This window comes from Mobula birostris, chromosome 7, assembly GCF_030028105.1.
Source record: "Mobula birostris isolate sMobBir1 chromosome 7, sMobBir1.hap1, whole genome shotgun sequence".
NCBI lineage: Eukaryota > Metazoa > Chordata > Chondrichthyes > Myliobatiformes > Myliobatidae > Mobula > Mobula birostris.
This window is the reverse complement of record NC_092376.1, coordinates 30,082,967-30,110,567: the sequence shown is the minus strand read 5'-3', so window position 1 is coordinate 30,110,567 and position 27,601 is coordinate 30,082,967. Positions and strand designations below refer to the sequence as shown.

The 27,601-nt window shown below is 43.4% G+C and overlaps 1 protein-coding gene across 2 annotated transcripts in view; it reads left to right on the top strand.

Annotated features, from left to right (window-relative positions):
* Positions 1 to 27,601, top strand: part of LOC140200083 (anosmin-1) — a 202,892-nt gene that overhangs the window by 151,373 nt on the left and 23,918 nt on the right. For both annotated transcript variants that reach the window (XM_072262829.1, XM_072262827.1), the window contains exons 7-8: positions 11,267 to 11,472; positions 12,177 to 12,321. In XM_072262829.1, coding sequence (XP_072118930.1) covers positions 11,267 to 11,472; positions 12,177 to 12,321 — 351 coding nt within the window. The remainder of the gene's footprint in view (positions 1 to 11,266; positions 11,473 to 12,176; positions 12,322 to 27,601) is intronic.

Here is a 27,601-nt window from a genome sequence, read left to right as displayed (position 1 = left end):
ATGACATTAAATCTTCAAGAGAATGCTGACATTACTTTTTGTTGTTCAAATTTCAGAGAACAATTAATAGTTTGGGGAATATTTGCACTATACTTAACAAAACAGTCAATTTGTATAGGCGGGACATATATAATTATATAAAGTGCAGGACCAAACTTCCCTCACACTCGGAAGCAAATTCCGTCAATATTTTGACTGCTTATCCACTAGTAATACCAGGCTTCTTCTGTTCAACTCAGATATCATCAGTAGACTTTTGTGCTCAGACACATCAGAAAAGTTAAGAAAATTTTGAAATATAAAGGGTATGTTAGCATAAAACTTTGCATCTGGGTGTCCTTACTAGCTGCATGGAAACACTTAAAAATAAATTCTCTTGATGGCACTTCTGAAGTGTTGTGTATTTTAAGCTATTCACAATGTTTTTTTTGAAACTAAGAAGACTAAAAATTCCCAAAAAACTGAAAACATTTAATGATTGCTTTTGTGCCAACAAATTACTTATTTTTGATGTATATGTAAATATGTTGTATATCATTTAAGTACACACTCTTCCATAAGTGTGTTATTGTGTTCATGCACAATTTGTGCAGAATTGTTGAATAAACTGCACACACGTTGTTTGAACTCCACATGTATCATGAGTGCTGCATTGTACTTGCAGCAATGAAATTCATCGGAGGCTAAGAAGCAGAATATTCTACCTTCTGTTTCTCTGTTTCTCTGATCTAATATATTCATAAATTTTACATATTAACTGTGTCACTTTTGCACTCTCCGTGATCGTCACTGAGGTACTGATTCACTTCCTGTTGTTTGAGTAACATTCAGCTTTGGATTCAGTGATGTTTTCTTATTTTGAGTCTTGTCTTATGAGTGGTCTCTTCTTAATCAGTCTGTGATTCACTTCCGAACCATTTATAGTCACAGTCTACTTGTTCTTCTCCCAGTTATTGTGTGGTTGAAGCGCATGGTCTCTCTGAACTTTTCTAAAACTCTGAATTCTTATAGTATAATTTTTAGAACATCTCTGTTCCCCTGATAACTCATCTTCTGTTCTCTGATCTGCAGGCCCCAAGCACAATCTACAGTGTGTATACTTTCTCCACGTGGCTAGGGGCAGTGTGCTTACACCCCTTTACTGCCCTTCCTCCAGTTTACCTTCGAGTTGGGCACAGTCATGTTTCATGTCTCCTGTGCAGGAGTAACATTCTGTTGTGTAGTCTGGTGTTATCCTACATTTTAGAAGAAATGATGCGAGTTGGTGTGAGTTGGTGATGTTTGATATAACTTTCCATAACCTGTTTCTTCATTGCTTCCCACTGACTTGTCAGTTAGGCAGGTTTTAGTACATGGATAATGTCGGAACGTATGGTATAGAAGGCTCTACTGAAGCATTTCTTGCGCAGGGTTTGCAACTAAGCTAGTGTAATTCATTTTTCTTAAATATTTAATGAAGTGGATTCATCAACACCTTGACACTGTCAGGTAGAAATCCAATGCAGGATTAGATCATACCTCAGAATAGCAGAACTCAGTAATATTTAAAATTAAACTCTAAGGAGAAAGAAACTGTCTAGTTCCCTTGTTCCTCATTACTTGTTCCAAGTGGAACTATGTTGTGGGCCATTATCTAAACAACTACTTCCAGATGTAAATCGTTGTTCCTTTATTGTGTGTTCCATGCTGGTGTACATGCTTTATTCTAACCACTTTCAATGGATGTTGGTTAACACTAACAATTTACCTGCACAATAATTTATTCCCATTTGCTGGTCCAGTCTTGTGGAAGTTGTGTTCTGGAGTCCAGGGGTCTTGTACATTTACTTTCCTAGTCTTCTGTACTTTTGTGTAAACCAGGTCAATAGATGTATCTTGGAACCAGTGCCTTTATCGTCTCTACACCTAAGGTTTCTGCATTAGATCCATAATATTGAGGTGCGGTGTTCCTCTTTAGGCAGTCTTGGCTGGCATGTTAATGCTGTCATCATGTGAATAGCAGAATCTGACCCAGGAATGGTCATCAATGATTTGTGGTCTGTAACAAGTGTAGTAGCCCCAGCATGAAATAGTGAAGCCTTGTAATTCCTTCTGTTATCACCAATGCCTCATTCCCTCTCTGAGCATCGTGTTTCTTTCACTTTTGGTCAGGATGTATGACACATTCAGATGCAGCGACTCAGCCTGGTGATTGGTGATTGTCCACTTCCCTCCACAGATGTTGCTTGATTTCCACCAGCTGTTTATTTCATACTTTACATAAACTGTATACTGTAGACCTTGCTGCCTTTATGGTTAGAAACGTGGCAGGTGGGTTTTAGCACATGCCCAAAGTTGTAGTATACGATAAAGGACCCGCTGTTTATGCATCTTTTGCACAGGTTATGCCGTGGTTCATTTTTTAACAGTTGATGAAACAGAGTCAATTAACCCTTTGGCAATGTAAGTTCGAAATCCAGTGCGGGTTTAGATTGTACATCCCAATACCAGAACTCAGTGATATTTTCAGATTTTCTCCTCTTGACCTTTGGTTGAATTGGCTATTGCCCGTTTACAGACACTCAGACGTAAATAAATTACTTTCTTCTGCACAAATTATTTTCAGCTTGACATTGCGTTAATGGAGCCTTTGGCGCGATTTCTCACGTATCCCAAGGAGTGAACGCGACCTGACGATTAACACCCACAAGGTCCTCCTCTGCGTCACCTGCACACTAGCGTGATCCTAATTGCATTGAGAGTGATGGATCCCCTGCAACATCTTACTCATAGATGTCTGGAATATTCTCAGTGGTGATTTTAACCATCCTGTTATTCATTATGGAAGTGCTACACCTTGTGAGTGTTAATTGCTAAGTAGTGTTAGAGTCAGAGTCATGGTCATGATACACCACGGAAACAGGCCCCAATATGCCTCAAACAGCAAACACCTCCTCCTCTGTAATATTTATATGGTCTGTGACCTCGCTGCTATATTTCCTCACATCTACCGCCTCTGTGTCCATCTCCTGAGTAAACACAGATGCAAAAACTCCATTTAAGATTACCCCATCACTTTTGGCTCCATGCATAGATTACCACTCTGGTCTTCCAGAGGACCAATTTTGTCCCTTGCTATCCTTTTGCTCTTAATACAGTATATCTGTAGAAGCTCTTGGTATTCTCCTTCACCTTGTCTGCTAGAGCAATCTCACGTCTTCTTTTAGTCCCCTGATTTCCTTCTTAAGTGTTCTCTTGCATATCTTAAACTCTTCAACTACCTCATTTGTTCCTGCCTGCTATGCACTTCCTTCTTTTACCTAACCAGGGCCTCACTGTCTCTCAGAAACTAGGTTCCATAAATATGTTATCCTTGCGTTTTATTCTGATGGGAACATGCAAACAATGTACTCTCAATTTCACTTTTGAAGCCCCCCCCCCATTTATCAAGTACTCCTTTACCAGAAAACAACCTGTCCCAATCCACACTTGCCAGATCCTTTCTGATAACATGAAAATTGAACTTCCTCCAATTTAGAGTCTCGACCCAAGGATCAGACCTATCCGTTTCCATAGTAACCTTGAAACTAATGTCATTATGATCACTGGATGCAAAGTGTTCCCCTACCCAAATTTCTGCCATCTGCCATCTGCCATGTCTCATTCCCTAGTAGAAGATCTAATATTGCTCTCTCTCTTGTTGGGACTTCTATGTGCTGATTAAGGAAACTTTACTGAATGCATCTGACAAACTCTTTCCCATCTAGTCCTTTTACAATATGGGAGTCCCAGTCAATATGTGGAATGCTCAACTCATCTACTATCACAGTTTTATGTCTCTTGCAACAGTCTGTGATCTCTCTACAAATGTTGTCCTTTAAATCCCACGGACTGTTGAGTAGTCTATAATATAATTGCATTAATGCAGTCATACCTTTATTATTCCTTATTTCTACCCTTTAATCCTCTTTAGACAAACTCTCCAGTTTCCCGTGCTATTTTACCTGATTAATAATAATACTCTCCCCTTTTAATCCCTCCTGCTCTAAAACATCTAAAACAAAGGAATCCCAGAACACTGAACAGCCAGTCCTGCCTTTCCTGCAACCAGGTCTCACTAGTGGCTACAATGATTTTAGATTTAGATTCAACTTTATTGTCACTGTGCCAAGTACAGATTCAAAGCCAATGAAATGCAGTTAGCATCTGACCAGAAATGCAAAGAATAGTGTTATTTACAAAATAACTGCAAATAAAAGATATAAAAGTACTGAGACAGTACAATATGGGTGCAATACTGCTTAGCGCTGTGATGTGAGGTTCAGCAGGGTCACAGCCTCAGGGAAGAAGCTCTTCCTGTGCCTGCTGGTGGGGTAGGGTAGTGGCTTTGTAAGCGTCAGCCACATTTGTGTAGACATGATTTATTTCCCCTCATAATATCATAATTTCACATGCTGATCCATGCCCTAAGCTCATCTGCCTTTCCTTTTACTCCTTACATTGAAATATATGCAGCTCAGAACATTTGTCCAGCCACGCTCAACTTTTTAATTCCTGACCTTGTATGTAGGCTTAACAATATCGTTCTCTGCAACCACTCCACTACCTATTCCGGTGCTCTGGTTCCCATCTCCCCGGCAACATCTATTGAAAAGAGTACAGTTGATATTCCAGGCCGAGACCCTTCATCAGGACTGGAGGAAAAAAAAGTCTTGATGAAGGTTCTTGGCCCAAAACATTGACTATACTCTTCTCTGTCAATGGTGCCTGGCCTCCTGAGTTCCTCCAGCATTTTGTGTGTGCGTTGCTTAGATTTCCAGCATCTGCAGACCTTCTCTTGTTGGTTGTTGCTCCACTGGTATAGTTATACATTTTGTTCATAGATTTTCTTCCCGCATATAAGGCTATTTGATCCATTGCGTTGATGCTGCCTCTAAGCACTTACTTATTTCCCTGTAACCTATTGTCTCTTCCCTTCTCCTGGATTACCTGCCACTGATCTACACAAGGGGGCATTTATAATAGCCAGTAAATCTATCAGCACTTCCTTACACTTGGGAAGAAATCAGAGCAGCCACGAGAAACAAACCCAGATTGTCAAAGGGTGAATGTGCAAATCCTGTACACTGCACATAAGGTTAGAATTGAACTTGGGTCACTAGCTTACATACCATTATGAAAGGTCTATCCCTATCATTCTGGTACACTTTTACCAAAATGCTATGTTGCTCCAGTTTGACTTTACTTTGATCTGAGTGTTCAGGGTGTAGAGAGCTCAGTTAGGCATTTGGTTTCGTGCCAATATGATCTGGGAGCCCTTTCGTGCCCACGTATGAATCCTTCAACATACCATCATAATGTTCCAGAAGCTTCTTCATGATATTCATATTAAATAAACTTTTCCAATTCAACCACATTGCTCTCAGCCCATTTCTCCTCCCAGCCAGTTTGGTCTATTCAGATAATCAACCACTATAATCAGCAGCCTTGCCTTTTTCGCATTATGGAAGATAATTTCCCATTTGTCCTAATTTTTCTAAGATTCTTGCCAGGACATGTTCTCAACTTTAATATGCTTCTCACTAATAGCATCTTCCCAAACATCTGGTTACACTTACCCATACCATAATGGTGCAGTCAGCAACAATATCAATATTTATATAAATGTCTTGACTATCAATGTTTATCACTTTGAAATCACATTTTATCTCTGCAAAATTTACCATTCACTCATGTTGTCTTTATATTTTGCAAACCTGCATTCTGAGAAGAACTTAACGATGAAACTTCTACTATTGCTTCTGCCATTGGTCCGTATTTCAAATTGTCATTCATTTTCAGTTCCTGTTAAAATCATTTCCAATTTTCAGAAATCACTTCCATTGGTGAAATTAGTATACCCATTTATAAGTTAATGAACTGTATTTAGTAACTTAGACAAAACATGGTCATCAGTTAGTCCACACACAAATGTAACTCACTGAGCATGATTGAAAATCAGTGTTATTGCTCCACCTCAGCAAATTCTTCAAAACAATTGTATGATCTCTAATTTTCCCTCTCGACTTCTGATACTGTATCTCAAACTTGTAACTCTCTGCTGTTACCAGCACTGAGTTGAAATGGTTTTAGTCTTCTATGACTTCCTTAAATCAGACAATGATAATTTAGTGGGCCACAGGTATACTTACCAAGATTGTTTAAGTACAATGAATAGACTGTCTTCATGCACGTGGCCTTATTCCAATCTTTTTTCCCATACCCTCAGTTTGGACAATGTTACTTCCGCTGCAAATATTTCCATAGATGTACATTGGATTGCTTCTTGTGTTTGGATGTAACTTCCAAGATTTCTTATGTATCCGATCTCGGATAGTTTATCGATTATGGTATTAAAACAGAAAATGCTGAAGGTAGTCAGCAGGTCAAGCAGCATCTGAGGGAAGAAAGAACATGGCCAGAGTTTCAGGTTGACAAATTCATTAACTCTGCTTCTCCTTCCACATGTGCTGCCTGACCTGCACAGTACTTCCTCTTTTTGTTTCCTATTTCCAGTATTTGTGCTTAAAAAAAATCCTGTTATCTGTACTGTTTCTACTTCAACAGGTGCTAGGCTTATCTTAGCGTTTGCAGGAGCTACTTCTTGTCATTTTCAAATCTGTACCTGCTACTTGTTGTGATTAATCATGAACTTTTCAGGTTCATGCTACCAGTATAGCCATGTCGTCATAGTGTCTTGAACGACTCTGCTTTGCTTTTGCTGGGCACTGTCCTGTCCTTGTCTTCAGTATAGCCTATGGACAATTCTATGAAGAGTTAACTTTATCAATGGCTTTTGTGAGGCGTTTGGACCAATACATATGAGACATAAGGAGCTCAAACGAAGTATGTGCAATTTATTACAGGGTTTTTCACAGAATATCCAAAGTGCACACATGATGTGCTTCTACAGTACATGCATGATATAAAACCAATCTATATATTCCAGTTGTGCAAGTAGTTTTGTTGCCTTAACACTAAGGGCAGTCTGATCTCTTTCCATTTCAGAGCTCTGAAATATCTCACCCTTAGGGTAATATGATTTGAATCATTTTTTTTTCTGCCAATTTGACATTTCCCAACATCACACATCAGAGTTGCTGGTGAATGCAGCAGGCCAGGCAGCATCTCTAGGAAGAGGTACAGTTGACGTTTCAGGCCGAGACCCTTCGTCAGGACTAACTGAAGGAAGAGCTAGTAAGAGATTTGAAAGTGGGAGGGGGAGATCCAAAATGATAGGAGAAGACAGGAGGGGGAGGGATGGAGCCAAGAGCTGGACAGGTGATTGGCAAAAGGGATATGAGAGGATCATGGGACAGGAGGCCTAGGGAGAAAGAAGAGGGGGACGGGGGATATACTGCGTCCGGTGCTCCCGATGTGGCCTTCTATATATTGGCGAGACCCGATAGAGCAAGTGAAATTGGCAATCACCTCTGATCTGGGCTGACATCTACATGCCGGGCGGCACCTAAATAATTAGCTTGTGCGCTGCATCCCAGCATGCTTCACGGCCCGGTATCAGTCCGTGGCCAGAGGTTGGGGACCACCGGTTTATGCAAATGACCGAATTGACAAATTACCATTCAGGAAAAGACCCATTTATGCCTTCATTGCATTTCCTATCAGCTAGCTAGTCTTCTGTTTATGCCAGTGCTTAATGTGACAAAGAAAATAAACAATAAAAAAAGACTTATTTTCAAAATCAGCCCTGTAATTACAGAAAGTAGAGCATCTGTCATTGTAGCCCATTGAAGCTATCTTTGAGAAGTGCATAGAAAGGAAACTATGAACTACCGCTATTACCGCTCAGAGTGTCGGAGTCCTGAGTTCATTTCTGACGCCATCTGTAACGAGTCTGTACGTCCTCCCCGTGGAATGGGTGGGTTTTCTTCGGAAGCCCGCTTTCCTGCCACAGTCCAAAGACATATAGTTTGGTAGGCTAATTGGTCATTGTAAATTGCCCTGTAATTAGGCTAGGGTTGAATTGGGGGTCGCTGGGGCGGCACGGCTCGAGGGGCTGGAAGGACCTCCTCTGTGCTGTGTATCTAATTAAATAAATGGCCAGGGAAGGGTAGCGTGTAAAATAGAGCAGTCATATTTCATTGGGTTGTCAAGGTAGAGGTCTCCTGGATTCAGCCTATTACTCTCTTATTACCAGAAAAAAGTAGCTCCTGGCAGCAGGCCACATTCATGTTAGCCTTAAAACATTTAAAGTCTTATTTTCATTGACACTTCCATTTTATAAAACCTTTCGTTTTGTCTTCTATAAAAAAACTTACTGTTGTTTGTAAAAGAAGCCACTGTCCCAGTCTGACTCTGAAGTCCTGCAAATATTTTGGCGGCGCTGGGTGAGATGACTCCATATGATTGTTTCAGTTTATATCAAAGGGAAAATATCGTTAAACATCTGTGTTACAATTAGTCAATCAATATATGTCTATTATTGTCAATGTTAGTTGATTCAGGGTTTGTTTTTTTAATTTAATTAATTTATTTAGAGTAGCAACACAAATTAGGCCCTTCTGGCCCAATGAGAACCACCCAGCAACCCTGACAATCCCGCTTTAGCCCATAAGACCGCAAGATATAGGAACAGAATTAGGCCATTTGGCCCATCGAGTTGGCTCCGCCATTTCATCATGGCTGATCGATTTCCCTCTCAGCCCCAATCTCCTACCTCCTTCCCGTGTCCGTACATGCTCTGACTAATCAAGAGTCTACCAAACTCTTCCTTAAATATACCTAATGACTTGGCCTCCACATTCTGCCTGTGGGAAGAAATTTCACAGATTCACTACTTCTTGGCTAAAAGAATTCCTCCTCATGTCCGTTCTAAATGGACATCCCTCTATTCTGAGGCTGTGTCTTTGGTCTTAGACTCTCCCACCATCTTCTCCACATCTACTTTTTCTAGGCCTTTCAACATCTGATAGGTTTCAATGAGATCCCCCCTCCGTCTTCTGAATCTCAGCAATCACACACCCCGAGTCACCTCATATAATAAGCTTTTTATTCCAGGACTCATTTTCATGAACCTCCTTTGAACCCTCAAAGTATGTATATAGATGAAGTAGATTTTAACCCTAACCTAATCAATTTACAATGACCAATTCACCTACCCAGTATGTCTGGACAGTTGGGGGAAACTAGAGCATCTGTGGAAAAAGCATGCATTCCACGGGAAGGACGTACAGAGATTCCTCACAGAGGATACCGGTATTGAACTCTGAACTCCAACACCCCGAGCTGTAATAGCATCACACTATCCACTATTCTACCATGGCCATTTTGAGTGCACAAGGATTTTGAGTGAAAGAGGATAAATTAAATATTTCTTTTTTCCACCGCTGAAAAGCTTTATGTTGTCAAAATTACTTTACCATTATATCTGGAAGTCTTTAAAATGGGAAAGCCTATCAATTATGATACATAATTCAAGATGATCATAAATGAATATGGATTATTTTTTGTTTTAAAATATCCAACTCAGATGTTCATCAAAACTTTCGTTCCCTGAAGTTCTAGAACTGTATATTCAACAATGTATATAGATAAAGTAGATCCTAATTAAATCAGACTTTACCTGCAAAAGTGCTTTTGATCAGCACTAAACCTTTGTAAAACAGAAGATATGTTTCCAAACAAGATGCAGAAACAACAGTACTTCGGAATTGTAGTTGAGAGTGACTATCTCACAGGAAGGTGGCATACCCTAAGAAAGCAGAAATCTTGACTGCCTCAGTATTCTGAAAGTGAATCTAAGCTTGAATCAGTGATGCAATCAGGAATACTTTCAAAGTTAAGGATAGCATAAACTAACGGGTTGATCCCTTTAATGGTAATCCATAAAATAAGGAGGCTTACTTTAATACATTCATGCATTCAAATGTTTGAGTTTAAATTCATGGTAAGATTAAGTTAATCATCTTATTTTTCTCTGAACTGAATGAATTACATGACTCCTGAGATTTGTGCACCTGGATGGCTTGGAAGATCTCCCATGTCTGCAATAAGCTTTGAACGTTTACAGGAATTCAGCTAGTAGAACTACCATATAGTAATTCCAGAAGGAAAATGGGGGAGACATGGCTGTGTGATTTCTAGTAGTGTGACTACTTTGTTCTGACAGGAGAGGTCTGGGGATGGGAGTGGAATTTGGTGAAGAGAAGCACAACAGAGGAAGAAACTCCCATAACAGAGAGTTTCAAAGATCCAGAAGAAGTCCCTACATTTCCACTCTCCAAACCAGCTAATGTGCCAAATGGTCTATATTTGGCAAAAATATCTGGGATCAAGACCACCAATACAGCTAGTAACTTTGCTGATCCACCTTCTTGCTATTGAGATTGTGGGGAATGGGTCTCATGTTTTGGAGGAGATGTTGGGGGCTTGGAGAGGTGTGTAGTAAGTGGTAAGCAGAAGTAGGATCAAGTCAGGTCATTTTGGGGTAGATGAATATTTATTTAGCATTAAGGCAGTGGACATTGGAGATGTTGCCAAAGAAGCCTTTGAAGTGTGACATACTGAAGGTGAACCTCACAGATCCTGGGATGGTCAACGAAGGGATCATGTCCCACGGATTCTGCCCTCATTATAGCACAACAAGTCTCACTCAACTGACTAATGGGTGCAGAACATCAAATCTCTGGTAATTGATTGGAGAAGCCACTGGATGGTCAGTGTGATGTTGCGTTTGCTGTAGTATGACAATTTACTCCTCAGCTGAGCTCTCTGGAGTGGTTAAAGTTGATCAAGAGAAAATGTTCCATTCCCTCAGCCTGAGATAGGACAGAAACAGATCTGACAATTAGTAGTTCCTGCTTTTTGGACAATAAGTAAGATAGAAAAAGGGGATTTTAATTTTGAGATCAGATGCTAGAAGGAAATATTGAAAATCCTGGTGTAAGCTCTGTAAAACAGTGTCTACCAACTCTGTTGTACCTTGCTCATTACAAACATCACCACATTAAGCTCATATATTTGCTGATAGGATGGTTAACTGCAATAGGGAAAGGTATTAATTGCCCTCAGTAAGATAAGTAAGCCTGCAATTACATTTTGATCTCTGTATGTACTTTGGGAATTAATGGACATTTATAGGAGATTACCGAGGTACAGCACATGTTAAAATGAAGCCAGCATGAATTTTTTTTGAAGTCAAGCTTCTGTTCAATTTTTGACGTCTAGAGGTTGACAATTAAGCACTGAATAATTAGCTCTCATTGATGCACTGTCTGCCTGGTTTCAGATCCTTCAGCTCCACCTGCACCATCGAATGTGAGAGTCAGCAACTTTACTGCCAACAGCGATGGCACCATTACCACAAGGATCCTGTGGGACTTGCTGGAAGAACCGGACATTCCTGTTCACCATTACAAGATTTTTTGGAGCTGGACAGTCAACACAAAGTCAATGGTGCCAGCCAAAAAGAAAAGAAGGAAAACCATAAATGGAGTGAGTGGTTGAATATTTTATGTTACAAATACCTTGCCTGGCAAGTCAGTCCCTATGCAGTGAAATCCTTAATGTAACAAACCTCGTAGTGGTCAGTGCAATGCTACGACTGCTCGGCATGACAAGAGTTCAAAGTTTAATTCTGGCACCTTCTGTAAGAAGTTTGTACGTTCTCCCCATGATTGGGTGGGTTTCCTCCAGGTGCTCTGGTTTCCTCCCACAATCCAAAGGTGTTCCGGTTAGTAGATTAATCGGTCATTGTAAATTGTCCTTTGACTGATGTTAAATCAATGGGTTGCTGGGCTGTGTAGCACATTGGGCTGGAAGGGATTGTTCTGAGCTATAACTCTAAATAAAATAAAATATTTGTTGTAAGTCCATCTAAAACTGGATTATCTTATTTGTCCTTTATTCATATAAGCTCTGTTGCAAATGGGCATGTCACTTCACTGTGCTAACTAGTTGGGAATGCAATAAATTATAACTCTTTCACTCATCACTGTTACGTTTTGCTTGGAGATTGAAGGTTTGATTTTTATTTTAGTTTGCAGATGAAGAATGGATTTATTGAGTCAAGAGCAGACATTTTTTTTGAATGCCGTAATTGAATTTGCTGCATGAATTCTGAGCTGGAAATAGATTTTGGAGTTTGTGATAGGACCAGATATTGTACACATGTCAATGGTGTTTCCTGTTCCTTATAGAATCAGAACCATGTGGTCCTGGAGGGTCTCCAGCCTAACAACAGTTATATGGTGGACCTGCAAGCTGTAGCATATTGGAGCCAAGTACGTCTAAAAAGTGCCAAGGTCTCTCTGTATTTTGGCACCCCTCGAATTCCCAGCATGAGTAAGGAATCATTTTATTTTCTGACAGTTATAGCATTAATTGTTAAAGAGGCATTTAGACAGATGCATTAGCAAACAGATGGAGGGATACAGACCATGAGCAGGTTAAATTGGCATCATGGTTGCTGGGCTGTTGTATGTTAAAATTTGGTACGTTACCAAAGGCACTTGCAAATATCTACAGATGTACCGCGGGGAGCTTTCTAACTGGCTGGTATGGGGGTGGGGAGGGGTTGCTGCTGCACAGGATTGAAAAAAGCTGCAGAGAGTTGTAACTTAGTCAGCTTCATCATGAGCACTAGACTCCGTAGTATCCAGGGCATCTTCACGAAGAGATGCTGTCACCCGGTTCAGATATGGCCCAAGTGCGGAGTGAGAAACACTGAAGTGGGTCGATAGTTCACAGACTTTAATGCCAACCGTGTTAAAGGGGAAAGAAAACAATAAACACTAGGCCAAACAGGGCCGCTAACTAAAACTCTCAAATGGAAAAATGAAGCTTACACTGCAGCTGAAAAGAACAACTAAAATATAAAACGAATACCGCTAGTCTTCAGAGTCAATTACCTTGACAATCCAATTTCTCAGGCAAGACCGAATGCAAACTGGCAGCAAAGCATTGCTGTGCCGTTTCCAAGTCTCGACAAGCACTATGATGACAAGTATGGAGTTAAATACTATCACAATGAAATAATAATTAGCTGACACATGCATATTCACAAGAGTAATTGCCGTTCCTACTGCGCTGCCGATCCGTGGATGTGACAGGCCCCCCCCACCCTCTAGGCGCAGCCCCTGGGGCGCCACAGACCTGTGTCTGCTGGAAGTCCCGGATCAGCAACCTGTCCAACATGTTCTTCTCCGGGATCCAAGTATGTTCTTCTGGACCATACCCTTCCCAGTTCACAAGGTACTGAGCCTTACCATGTACCCGGCGAGATGCCAGGAGGCACCGCACAGTATAGACAAGGGAACCATCTACCAGGCAGGGAGGAGGGGGAGGTGGGATGAGTGAGGCCCATGCAGAGGTAGTAACAGGCTTGAGCTGGGAAACATGGAATACTAGGTGGATCTTCAGTGATACTGGTAGACGCAATCTATAGGACACCTTGTTGACAAACTTTTCCACTACAAACAGTCCCACGTAGCGCAGTGCCAATTTCCAGCTTTTGACTTTCAGGGGAAGATCCTTTGACGCCAACCAGGCCTCCTCTCCTGGTTTGAATGGCCTTACCTGTCGATGGAGCTGATCAGCCTGCCGGGAATGCTGTTTCTGGGCACGCAGCAGAGAAGCCCTGGCTCGTCTCCAGGTACACTTGTAGCGCTGGATCAGCTGTTCAGCAGCAGAAACTCCTACGTCAATTTCCTGATCAGGGAAGGGTGGGGTCTGGAATCCCTTCTGGCGTTTAAAGGGAGACATACCAGTGGAGGACGGCTGGAGGTTATTGTGGAAGATCTCTGCCCAAACCAGTTGGGAGCTCCAGGATATGGGGTTGGAAGAGGCAAGACAGCACATGGTTGTCTCCAATTCCTAGTCCACTCTGTCAGTCTGGCCATTAGATTGGGGGTGGAACCTGGATGAGATGCTGGCAGTGGCTCCTACAGAGCAGCAGAAAGCCTTCCAAAAGCGGGAAGTGAACTGTGGTCCACAATCAGACACTGTGTCTTGAGGAAAACCATGGAGCCTGAACACATGTTGAACCATGAGTGCTAGAGTCCGTGACAGCTAGAAGCTCCCGGTTCCCAACATCATAATTCCTCTCAGCCGGAGTCAAGCGACGATAAAGAAAGACACAAGGGTGCAGCCGGCTAACTGCCGATGAGCGCTGAGAGAGGACAGCTCCAACGCCTACATCGGATGCATCCGCCTCGACGATGAATGGCTGAGATGGTTCTGGGTGTTGCAGCAGCAGGGCAGTGGTGAAACGTCGCTTTAGCTCTGAAAATGCTTGGTTGGCATTGTCCGTCCAATGGAATCCTGCTGAGGTGAGTGCACTAACTGGAGCCGCGGTAGAGCCGAAATTCCAGATGAAGCGGCGATAAAAGTTCGCCATCCCCATGAAACGCCACACCTGTTTGACTGTAGACGGTTTGGGCTACTCTACAGCTGCCTGAACTTTACTAGGGTCCATTTGAACACCGGATGGGATAAGTAAGTAAGCCCAAAAATAGATAAGGATGTCACCTAAATACGCAAACACAAACTGGTTCAATGTGTCCCTGAGTACCTCGTTAACCAAGGCCTGGAATACAGCGAGGGCCTTGGCCAGACCAAAAGGCATCACCAGTCATAATGGCCACTCATCCCCTTTTCTTATGCGAATCAGATTGTAAGCATTGAGCAGATCAATTTTGGAAAATATGGTTGCTCCCTGGAGATGTTCAAACAGAGACGCCAGCAAGAGAAGAGGGTAGCGGCTCTTCACAGTGTGTTGTCCAGGGGCGGATAATCGATGCAAGGATGGAGCTTGCCATCTTTCTTGCTCACAAAAAAGAAGCCTGCTCCTGCCAGTGAGGTTGACGGACGGATAAACCCCATGCTTAATGCCTCCTTGATGTCTTCCTTCATGGCCACAGTTCCTTTTACTGAAAACGTCAAGGAGATCCGTATATTCAGCTGGAATCCCAGACAGGTCCACATCCTTAACTGACACAGGAGGGGGATTCATGGGATGGAGCTTGAGCTGGACCCAGACAGGTAGACGAGCATGCCGGTCCCCACTCTTGGAGTACCTTCAGAGACCAATTGATCCATGGGTTATGTCGGAATAACCAGGGTAGACCAAGTACCAGAGGCAGTTCAGGTGGATTAAACAGACAGAAAGATATTTCTTCATGGTGGTCGCCTTCAAGCACCAGTTGGAGGGGTTGGGTGGAAAGGTGAATCTGGCCGGTTTCCAGAAGTTGACCGTCCAGCACCTTGATATTGATCTTTTCTCTTAATTCCTGAGTTGGAACTCCCCATCTTTGAGTGAGAGAGATGTCCATAAGATTCCCAACTGCACCAGAGTCAATAAACACCTTAAGTTCATGGGTCTGAGACCTCCGTGACAAGGAAGCTATGAGCATTACAGAATCAGGGGAAGCTGACTGAAGAGAGAACCGACCCATCAGGATTCCCCTCCCTGCTGTTGGGTATTCTCTTTTACTGGACGCCTGGAACGTGCCGCCCCGAAGTGGCCTGGATCACCACAGTAGAGGCAGGAACCTGTCCTCCAACGCTGCTCTTTTTCCTTCTGAGACAGGCGCATGCGCCCCACTTACATAGGCTTCTCTGTGTCCATGGTCTGGGTGCTGGGTGGTGCGGGAGGGAGAGAAGGTGAGGAAAGATGGAGATCAGGTGGCGTAGGAAGATTGAAACTTTCTTTCCCTGCGCCACTCAGTCACCTAGTCGTCAACTTGGATAGCCAGATTAATCAGGTCATCCAGACAATCCTCCTCGTCCTGGACAGCGATCTCATGCAGGACCCCTGTGTTCAGTCCACGCTGGAAGGCAGTGATGAGAGATTTCTCATTCCAACCCATCTCTACTGCAGTGGTACGGAATCTAACTGCATAGGCTCTCACCGTTCCTCTGCCTTGGTGCAGCTCCAAGAGTTGGTGGGCAGCCTCCTGACCCCGTACTGGAAGAACAAAAACCCTCCTTAACTCCATCACGAAATGTCAGAACAACTGGGCTGCGGGGTATCCTTGCTCCCGTAAAGCATTGAACAGGCTGATGGAGGTCCATCAAGAAGATTGACCATGTACACCAGCTTTCGCACATCATCACCAAAACGACCAGGCTGGGCTTGGAATGTTAGCTCACATTGGATAATAAAATTATGCATCCACTGGCATCACCAGAATATCTGCCTGGAGGTGGAATACTCCGTTCCGAATGAGGGACTCAGCTGTGGTCCGGACACTTGAGTCCGATTGTCTGCGGTGAGCTGATGAACAGTCGCGGCTAGGGACGATACCTGTTGCTCCAAGTGAGACTGGGCTTGTTGGTATGAGATTATCTGTGTCATTGCCTCTGTAACTTCACTGAGAACAGATTCCATTGCCTGTAGATTGTCTCCTACCTGACCAGTGAATCTGACAGCCAAGGTCAGCTGCTCTCTCTCTGCTGGGTCCATCTTTGTGTCGATCGAGACTTGCTGTCAGCATGTTCAGATATGGCCCAAGTGCGGAGTGAGAGACACTGAAGTGGGTCGATAGTTTACAGACTTTAATATTTACAGTGTTAAAGGGGAAAGAAGATAATAAACTCTGGGCCAAACAGGGCTGCTAACTAAAACTCTCATGGAAAGATGGAGCCTACACTGTGGCTGAAAAGAACAACTAAACATTAAACGAATACCGCTAGACTTCAGAGTTAGTTGATTCGACAGTCCAGTTTCTCAGGCAAGGCTGAATGCAAACAGGCAGCAAAGTGTTGTGCTGTGTCCAAGTCTCGACAAGCACTACAACTCCAAGTGTGGAGTTAAGTACTAGCATGATAAAATAATGATTAGCTGACATGTGCATATTCACAAGCGCAATTGCTGTTTCTACTGCGCTGCTGAATCCGTGGATGTGACAGGTGCCTCAAAAAGGCAGCATTCCTCATTAAGGACCCCCATCACCCAGGTCATGCCTTGTTCTCACTGCTACCATCAGGAAGGAGGTACAGAAGCCTGAAGGCACACTCTCAGCGATTCAGGAACAATTTCTTCCCCTCTGCCATCCGATTTCTGAATGAACATTGAACCCATGAACACTACCTACATCATACTTTATTTCAACTTTTGCACTATGTATTTAATTTAACTATTTAAAAATATATACTACATAACAATAATTCACATTTTTTTCTATTATTATGTATTACATTGTACTGCTGCCACAAAGACAACAAATTTCACGACATAGACTGGTGATATTAAACCTGATTCTGATTCTGATAGAACAATCAAGCAGAGAAACAGGCCTTTTAGCCCACAATGATCTATATTAACAATAAGATCTATACCCTATATTAATAGCTGCAGTGAAAATAAACGAGTTTGTGATTTAATACCCAATATGCTCATTCTTTCAACATTTTCTTTAACTTTGTAATAATGTGAGATTTCACTCATTGAGTGAAGGCTCCATTCAGTCGTATGAAATTTCTCTCTCTCTCTCTCTCTCAGCTATTTCACTCCGTTCGTAAATGTGATGATGTCTGTGCTAAGATAGCAGAGAGAGCAATTTCATGCTCGTTTGTCAAATGTTTTGCATAATTTCTAATCTAATTCTCATTTTCTATAAGTGTGAAATGTATTAGATATTATTGTGCATTCTCATACTGGAATAATGGACTATTTCATCTTTATTTCCTCATTGGAGCCCCACTGCAAGTGGGAATGTCATTTCATTATGTTAACTATTTGGGAAAGCAATAAATTACAGCATAACTTCTGTTTCTCTCTTAGCGCTGTGGCATCTTTTTGAAGGCGGTATATTTCTCAGAAACCACTACACTATGCACCTCTTCCCCATATTTATTGCATACATAATTTCGTAGGACTGGATAATTTTGGAGAGGAGGAGGAATAATGGATGTGCATCTCATATTTCATTAATATCCTCTACAGTTGAAAACCTTTTATGTTTTTTTCCTGTTTACAGACAGCCTGGTTGATTGTTTGGCATTTGTAGTTTGGGAATATTTGAAACAGATGGACACAATAGAGGAGGAGAAAGCTTTAGCTGAGAACATGAGAGGAGATTTTACAAGAGTGGGTGAGGAGAGACTCAGGCAGTGAGGCATGGGCGACAAGGTGGGGTAAGGTGGGATCGGACCAGATTTCAGGTGAAGCGTTTGACAGCGCAAACATGAGGAAATCTGCAGATGCTGGAATTTCAAGCAACACACACAAAAAATGCTGGTGAACGCAGCAGGCCGGGCAGCATCTATAGGAAGAGGTACAGTCGATGTTTCAGGCCGAGACCCTTCGTCAGGACTAACTGAAAGAAGAGCTAGTAAGAGATTTGAAAGTGGGAGGGGGAGGGGGAGATCTGAAATGATAGGAGAAGACAGGAGGGGGAGGAACGGAGCTAAGAGCTGGAAAATTGATTGGCAAAAGGGATATGAGGCTGGAGAAGGGAGAGGATCATGGGATGGGAGGCCTAGGGAGAAAGAAAGCGTTTGACAGGATCTGTTGGGTAGACTCCTGTGCCTTCTAGTTCAGAAACGGCTCTGTAAGTACACCCAGCTTATGGATCCAGTTCTGTTCCTCTCCTTACACATTCCAAAGATTCCAAAGTTTCAGGAAGCCCAGTTGATGTCAAATATAAATCTAAAAATGCATTATCATGGAGGCATGTGGCCTCCTTAAAAGCTACTTCTACCCAGGCTGCATCTGGCTGCTTATTTACTTACCTTTGAATATTTACCTCAATCTTAAATCTGGAGGATTTGATTCTTACTGAAGTCAAGCTAGAATTTTTTTTTACTTCATCTGACCCATAACCATATATTCTTCTCATTAAAATCAGAATGCTTCCTACTTCCCTGGTTCCTTCTCATAACATTTACAGCAAAGAGAGTCCAGCTGCTTTGTGCTTTTTACATAGCCAACCATACCTACTTATCCAATCCAGTCAATGTTCTCTCCCTTTCCTCTTCACATGTTTGTTCAGTCTTCCCTCTATGTTGTTCTCTTTGTTCTTATCTGACAACACTTACCACTTGTGAGAGAGCCTGTAAAAGTAAATCAGTCTTGGATTATTAAATTCATCAAAACCAAATGCAGCTTGCTAGATCCAAGGAAACATGACCATTTGATTGTGGAGGGATTTTGAAGGATGGTATTTGGAATGTACTGAGAAATAAAGAGATTCATATGACTCCTGATCCCTCAGTTTCCTTCTCTAGCTCCCTATCCCTCATTTCTTTTGGTTACCTTTGTGGTTGCACTGGAATGGTTTCATTACCTGCTTTCTGTTAGTTACAGTGCCGTACGGCCATAGAGTAATACACCATGGAAGCAAGCCCTTCAGCCCAACTTGTTTACGCCAAGCATGGTGCCCACCAAGCTAATCCTATTTGTCTGCATTTGGACCACCTTCCTATAAACCTCTGCTATACATGTACTTCTACAATGTCTTTTGACTGTTGTTAAATCGTATCTGCCTTAGTTATTCTCTCTGACAGCTCATTCCCTACACACACCACTCTTTGTGTGATGGAGTTGCTCCTCAGGTCCATTTTAAATCGTTCTTCTCCCACCTTAAACATATGCACTCTAGTTTTTAGTTCTCCTTTCCTGGAGGAAAAAAGAGTTTGTGTATTCACCCTGTCTATGCCTTTCCTGATTTTATACACTTTTATACGATCACCCTTTGGCCTCGTATGTTAGAAGGAATAAAGTCTTAGCCTGCCAAACCACTTTAAGTCAGGATCAAAGTAAATCAATAAACAAAGTACATTTATTATCAAAATACATATACTGTATGTCACCATATATTACCCCAAGTTTCATTTTCCTGTAGACATGTACTGTAAAACAAAGAAATACAATAGAATCAGTGAAAATCTACACAAAAAACAAAACTAACAAACAACCAATGTGCATTCTGTGTGAATAAATAAATAGATAAACAAACAAACAAATAATGAGAACGAGTTGTAGAGTCCTTGAGAGTGAGTCCATAAGTTGTGGAATTAATTCAGAGTTGAGGTTAGTGAAGTTATCCTCAATAGTTTAGGAGCCAGATGGTTGAAGGGTAATAACTGTTCCTGAACCTGGTGGTGTGGGACCTAGGGTTCCTGTACCTCTTTGCTGATGGCAGCAGACTTGAACCCATGAGTTTCCTCCAGCTGTTCAGGTTTCCTCCCATATTCCAAAAACAAACAGATCAGTAAGTTGTAGACTTGCTATGTTGGCGCTGGAAGGGTGTAACCCTTGAGGGCTGCCTCCAGCACATAGTCGGAGTGCATAGTCATTGATACAAATGACGTTCACACCATGTGTTTTGATGTAAATGTGACAAATAAAGCTAACCTTTATATAAAGTCACAGCCTACTTGTTGTCGCATAGCAGATGCAAGTTGGAGATGAGGTTCTGTGGAAACTCTGAAATTGAGAAGGATGCTTCAATTTCACTCTATCTGTCCATCACTCCATGAGTGATGGACAGATAGAACATCGAACATAGAACATAGAATAGTACAGCACAGTACAGGCCCTTCGGCCCACAATGTTGTGCCGACCCTCAAACCCTGCCTCCCATATAAGCCCCCACCTTAAATTCCTCCATATGCCTGTCTAGTAGTCTCTTAAACTTCACTAGTTTATCTGCCTCCACCACTGACTCAGGCAGTGTATTCCACGCACCAACCACTCTCTGAGTAAAAAACCTTCCTCTAATATCCCCCTTGAACTTCCCACCCCTTACCTTAAGGCCACGTCCCCTTGTATTGAGCAGTGGTGCCCTGGAGAAGAGGCGCTGGTTATCCACTCTATCTATTCCTCTTATTATCTTGTACACCTCTATCATGTCTCCTCTCATCCTCCTTCTCTCCAAAGATTAAAGCTCTAGCTCCCTTAATCTCTGATCATAAACCAGGCAGCATCCTGGTAATTCTCCCCTGTACCCTTTCCAATGCTTCCACATCCTTCCTATAGTGAGGCGACCAGAACTGGACACAGTACTCCAAGTGTGGCCTAACCAGAGTTTTATAGAGCTGCATCATTACATCGCGACTCTTAAACTCTGTCCCTCGACTTATGAAAGCTAACACCCCGTAAGCTTTCTTAGCTACCCTATCCACCTGTGAGGCAACTTTCAGGGATCTGTGGACATGTACCCCCAGATCCTTTGGCTCCTCCACACTACCAAGTATCCTGCCATTTACTTTATACTCTGCCTTGGAGTTTGTCCTTCCAAAGTGTATCACCTCAGACTTCTCCGGATTAAACTCCATCTGCCACTTCTCAGCCCACTTCTGCATCCTATCAATGTCTCTCTGCAATCTTTGACAATCCTCTACACTATCTACAACACCGCCAACCTTTGTGTCATCCCAGCCTTCTACCCCCACATCCAGGTCATTAATAAAAATCACGAAAAGTAGAGGTCCCAGAACAGATCCTTGTGGGACACCACTAGTCACAATCCTCCAATCTGAATGTACTCCCTCCACCATGACCCTCTGCCTTCTGCAGGCAAGCCAATTCTGAATCCACCTGGCCAAACTTCCCTGGATTCCACAACTTCTGACTTTCTGAATAAGCCTACCGTGTGGAACCTTGTCAAATGCCTTACTAAAATCCATATAGATCATATCCACCGCACTACCCTCATCTATATGCCTGGTCACCTCCTCAAAGAACTCTATCAGGCTTGTTAAACACGATCTGCCCTTCACAAAGCCATGCTGACTGTCCCTGATCAGACCATGATTCTCTAAATGCCCAGAGATCCTATCTCTAAGAATCTTTTCCAACAGCTTTCCCACCACAGACGTAAGGCTCACTGGTCTATAATTACCCGGACTATCCCTACTACCTTTTTTGAACAAGATGTATTACAAACCTGAATGATATCACACTTCAGTGCGGCACATTCACTGGCTGAGAACCACTGCATTCATTACAATTCACTGTCAGAAGTTAGTATAACAGTGAACACAATAGAGTGACCTCTTTCACATTGTCCCATGGTGTCCTTATTGATCCATGGTGACCTTATTTCGTGTGGGTTACGAGTTAATAATGAATAGAGCCAGAAAAAGTATACATAACTAAATGAAGTATTGACTTCATTGGCAGCAAGCATTCAAGTGCTGTGTACTAATAAGACTGATTGGCTAAAGGTATGATAATATGCCTTAAATCAGCTTTCTAGTCCATAAAGCAATATGTATAACCTTGAATACAGGCAGCATTTGTGTAATTTAACAAAAATTTGCCACAAATTTACTTGCCAGTTTATAGTGAAATCCATTTGTACGGAACTGCTATTGAGCTTAAATTTGGGATACATGGAGCAAATGGACAGGTTTTAATTTGTTAATCAAAGTGTAGTTACTACTGTGGAACATTGCATTTTTGTATTGGCCTAAAAGGTTAAACCAGTTTGGATGGACGATTGGACTTGCAGAATACTAGGTCTCTGTTAGTGGTGAGCTGGACAAGATTACCACTTGCATGTGGCCCTAGTACAAGTATAGCTTGTTTAGATTTACCAGTCCAAATCTCCTGACTGAAGTCATTCTAATTCAAGTTGACAATGTCCTGAGTGGTGGCAAGTATTGATATACAGATAATGCCTGCCAATTTACATGCCCAATCTCTGCACTCTGTAATAATTCATAATTCATAAGTACTGTACTGTGTAATGTTCTTCTGTGAGTGGGCTGCTTTGCTTAGAACATGGAACATTACAGTACATGACATCATGTCAAATTTATAACCTATTCTAAGATCAATCTAACCCTTCTCTCCTACATAGCTCTCTTTTTTCCTATCATCCATGTGCTTATCTGAGAGCTGCTTAAATGTCCCTAATGTATCTGCCTCAGCCACCACCTGGGCAGAGGGTTTTGCACCCGCCACTCTATGTGTAAAAAAAACGTACCTCTGACACCATCCGCCCATACTTTCCTCCAATCTCGTTAAAATTATGCCCCCTTGTACTAGCCATTTCTGCCCTGGGAAAAAGTCTTTGACTGTCCACTCAATCTTTGCCTCTTATCATCTGTACACCTCTAAGTTTATGTTGGACTTTTGATAAAGCTGAACTGGTGGCATGGTATTTATCCTGAAGGCTTATGGAGGTTAGATTATTGGAGGTATTTAAAGAGGAACAAGTTTCATTTTTGGAAGAAAATCCAAAGGATTCAGGGCTATGTGGCCACAGAAGAGGTGATGAGGCTGAAGTTAGATCAGTCATGATCATATTGAGTAGCAGGGGAAGGACTGAGTAGCCTACCCATTTTCTACTACCACCTTTTTTATTCTGTTCTTATTGTTGTATAACTTTCAGCCTCATAAACTCTTCTGGGGCATTCAGCCAGGTACAGGTGTTGAATTTAACTGACATTTCGATGACAAACTCTGCCATCTTCATTAGAAATTATGCTTAGACACGTCTAGCCTGGTGGTATATACTCAATATATATGAAGGTCTCAGTCTAACTAAGAATTGGAATATTATTTTAAACAAGGTGGGACAGCGGAAACCTGATTGGTTGAGGACTGACCAGTCAGGAGGGACGGACGATGGGAGTTGACGATACAATATGTACCACTGGGCTAGAAGTGCCTAGGCATTATCCCTGATGAAGATGCTGGACAACAAGAATTCTGCAGATGCTGGAAGTTCAAGCAACACACATCAAACATCAAAGGCGACTCTCTCCGCCATGAGGAGGTACTTGGTGTCCCTATCCCAGACCCTTCCACACCTTCGGGACACTTTCTTCGCCGTCTGTAATGGTCCTACCCGTTATTTCGTCCTCCGTCGGATTCACGCCTGCAATCGCCGTTTTTTTGACTTTGTCATGTTAGGCAAAGATCGCAAGATCCTACATCTACAGACTCCAGAGCCTGCCGGCCCCGACGCTAGCAGGCATGAACTTCAGATTGTGGCTCCTGCCATTGATCTCGCCGGCTCCAACACCTCAGGGCACATTCAAAACCCGGACCCCAGCAACGACCATGAACACCTTCACAGCGATTGCGCAACTTCCAACTGCGACGCCAGCCTTGAACTCCAGGCCGGGTCTTCAAGTGCTGCTGTTGTGACTCCCGTCTCCCCTTCTCCCACCACCACTCCGCAGCCCCGTCTTCCTCAGATCCCACCGTCAACTCCTGGGCCCTCAGAGGCTCCATCTTCCTCTCACCCCAACCCTCCCCTCTCCATTGACACCCCCAGCCTCCCCCCTCCCCCCTCTGATCCCAGCTCTCATCCGTGCCGGGTCTTTACCATCCCCTCCGACCTTCAACTGTCGGAGGCAGAATGCTCTGTTCTCAGTAAGGGCCTCACGTTTGTCCCCCTTCGCCCACACCTCAGCGAGTTCCGTGTTCACCATGATGCGGAACTCTTCTTCCGCCGTCTCCGTCTCCAAGCCTACTTCTTCGGCAAGGACTCTTCCACCCCCACCGATGACCCCTTCTCCCGTCTTCAACCCTCCTCTTCTTCATGGACACCCCGCTCTGGTCTTCTGCCTGCTCTGGATCTCTTTATCGCTAACTGCCGACAGGACATCAACTGTCTCGACTTCACCGCACCTTGTCCCCATTCCAACCTCACTCCTTCGGAATGCTCTGCTCTCCACTCCCTCCGCACTAATCCTAACCTTATTATTAAACCCGCCGATAAGGGGGGTGCTGTTGTAGTCTGGCGTACTGACCTCTACCTTGCCGAGGCACAGCGACAACTCGCGGATACCTCCTCTTATTTACCCCTCGATCGTGACCCCACTAAGGAGCACCAGGCCATTGTCTCCCACACCATCACTGACTTTATCCGCTCAGGGGATCTCCCATCCACTGCTACCAACCTTATAGTTCCCACACCCCGCACTTCCCGTTTCTACCTCCTACCCAAGATCCACAAACCTGCCTGTCCTGGCCGACCTATTGTCTCAGCTTGCACCTGCCCCACCGAACTCGTTTCTGCATACCTCGACACAGTTCTATCACCCCTTGTTCAATCCCTTCCGACCTATGTTCGTGACACTTCTCACGCTCTTAAACTTTTCGATGATTTTAAGTTCCCTGGCCCCCACCGCTTTATTTTCACCATGGATGTCCAATCCCTATATACTTCCATCCCCCATCAGGAAGGTCTCAAAGCTCTACGCTTCTTTTTGGATTCCAGACCTAATCAGTTCCCTCTACCACCACTCTGCTCCGTCTAGCGGAATTAGTCCTTACTCTTAATAATTTCTCCTTTGGCTCCTCCCACTTCCTCCAAACTAAAGGTGTAGCTATGGGCACCCGTATGGGCCCTAGCTATGCCTGCCTTTTTGTTGGGTTTGTGGAACAATCTATGTTCCGTGCCTACTCTGGTATCTGTCCCCCACTTTTCCTTCGCTACATCGACGGCGGCATTGGCGCTGCTTCCTGCACGCATGCAGAACTCGTTGACTTTATTAACTTTGCCTCCAACTTTCACCCTGCCCTCAAGTTTACCTGGTCCATTTCCGACACCTCCCTCCCCTTTCTAGATCTTTCTGTCTCTATTTCTGGAGACAGCTTATCCACTGATGTCTACTATAAGCCTACTGACTCTCACAGCTATCTGGACTATTCCTCTTCTCACCCTGTCTCTTGCAAAAACACCATCCCCTTCTCGCAATTCCTCCGTCTCCGCCGCATCTGCTCTCAGGATGAGGCTTTTCATTCTAGAACGAGGGAGATGTCTTCCTTTTTTAAAGAAAGGGGCTTCCCTTCCTCCACTATCAACTCTGCTCTTAAACGCATCTCCCCCATTTCACGTACATCTGCTCTCACTCCATCCTCCCGCCATCCCACTAGGAATAGGGTTCCCCTGGTCCTCACCTACCACCCCACCAGCCTCCGGGTCCAACATGTTATTCTCCGTAACTTCCGCCACCTCCAACGGGATCCCACCACTAAGCACATCTTTCCCTCCCCCCCCCTCTGCATTCCGCAGGGATCGCTCCCTACACAACTCCCTTGTCCATTCGTCCCCCCCATCCCTCCCCACTGATCTCCCTCCTGGCACTTATCCGTGTAAGCGGAACAAGTGCTACACATGCCCTTACACTTCCTCCCTTACCACCATTCAGGGCCCCAAACAGTCCTTCCAGGTGAGGCAACACTTCAACTGTGAGTCGACTGGGGTGATATACTGCGTCCGGTGCTCCCGATGTGGCCTTTTATATATCGGTGAGACCCGACGCAGACTGGGAGACCGCTTTGCTGAACATCTACGCTCTGTCCGCCAGAGAAAGCAGGATCTCCCAGTGGCCACACATTTTAATTCCGTAGCCCATTCCCATTCTGATATGTCTATCCACGGCCTCCTCTACTGTAAAGATGAAGCCACACTCAGGTTGGAGGAACAACACCTTATATTCCGTCTGGGTAGCCTCCAACCTGATGGCATGAACATCGACTTCTCTAACTTCCGCTAAGGCCCCACCTCCCCCTCGTACCCCATCTGTTACTCATTTTTATGCACACATTCTTTCTCTCACTCTCCTTTTTCTCCCTCTGTCCCTCTGAATATACCTCTTGCCCGTCCTCTGGGTCCCCCCCCATTGTCTTTCTTCCCGGACCTCCTGTCCCATGATCCTCTCATATCCCTTTTGCCAATCACATGTCCAGCTCTTGGCTCCATCCCGCCCCCTCCTGTCTTCTCCTATCATTTTGGATCTCCCCCTTCCCCTCCAACTTTCAAATCCCTTACTCACTCTTCCTTCAGTTAGTCCTGACGAAGGGTCTCGGCTTGAAACGTCGACTGCACCTCTTCACCAGCAACTTTGATGAAGATGCTGGAGTTTGTTATTGAAACGTCGGTTAAAATTGATACCTGTACCTGGCTGGAATCCCAGGAAGAATTTATGCATCATATACGCCAGGGAAACACTAGATCCTTTTTAACTTTAAGTCTGGTTGAAATTAGAACAAAAATACAAGTGTATTGCAGCTACTGCCAGAATGGTAGTCAGTTAGTATTGCCCTATAGATACATTTTCTTTCTAAAGTAAATGTTCAAGGTAAATTTATTATCAAAGTGCATATATGTCACTATATACAACCCGGAGATTCATTTTTTGTGGGCATACAATAACTCTATAGAATAATAAACATAGCAGAATCAATGAAGGACTGCCCAACTAGGGCATTCAGTCAGAGTGCAGGAGATAACAAACTGTGCAAATACAAAAAGGAGAAATAACAATAATAAACAAATAAGCAATATCTATCGAGAACATGAGATTGAGATTCCTTGAAAGTGAGTCCTTTTCCAAAAGGAGGTTTATTGAGTGATTGAAGCATCACATCATGACAGTGCTATAGTATTTTCACAATTCACATTGCTTGCAGTCAATAATTGCAAAATATGAACAGTAATCTCTATTCAAAGCACACTTGAGCCTCTGTGGCATCCACTGATCCCAGAAAACCCCCATTCTACCCATGGATACCACCTGCTCATTCTCCAGGGAAGCATGGGCCTGGGCTTAATCCTGCAAGAGAGGCAGGTAATCAGCTCAGGCAGAGTGGCCATCTTGGCCAGGTCAGGAGCAATGTGACCAGGAAGATCACTCAACTGACCCACCCACCTCC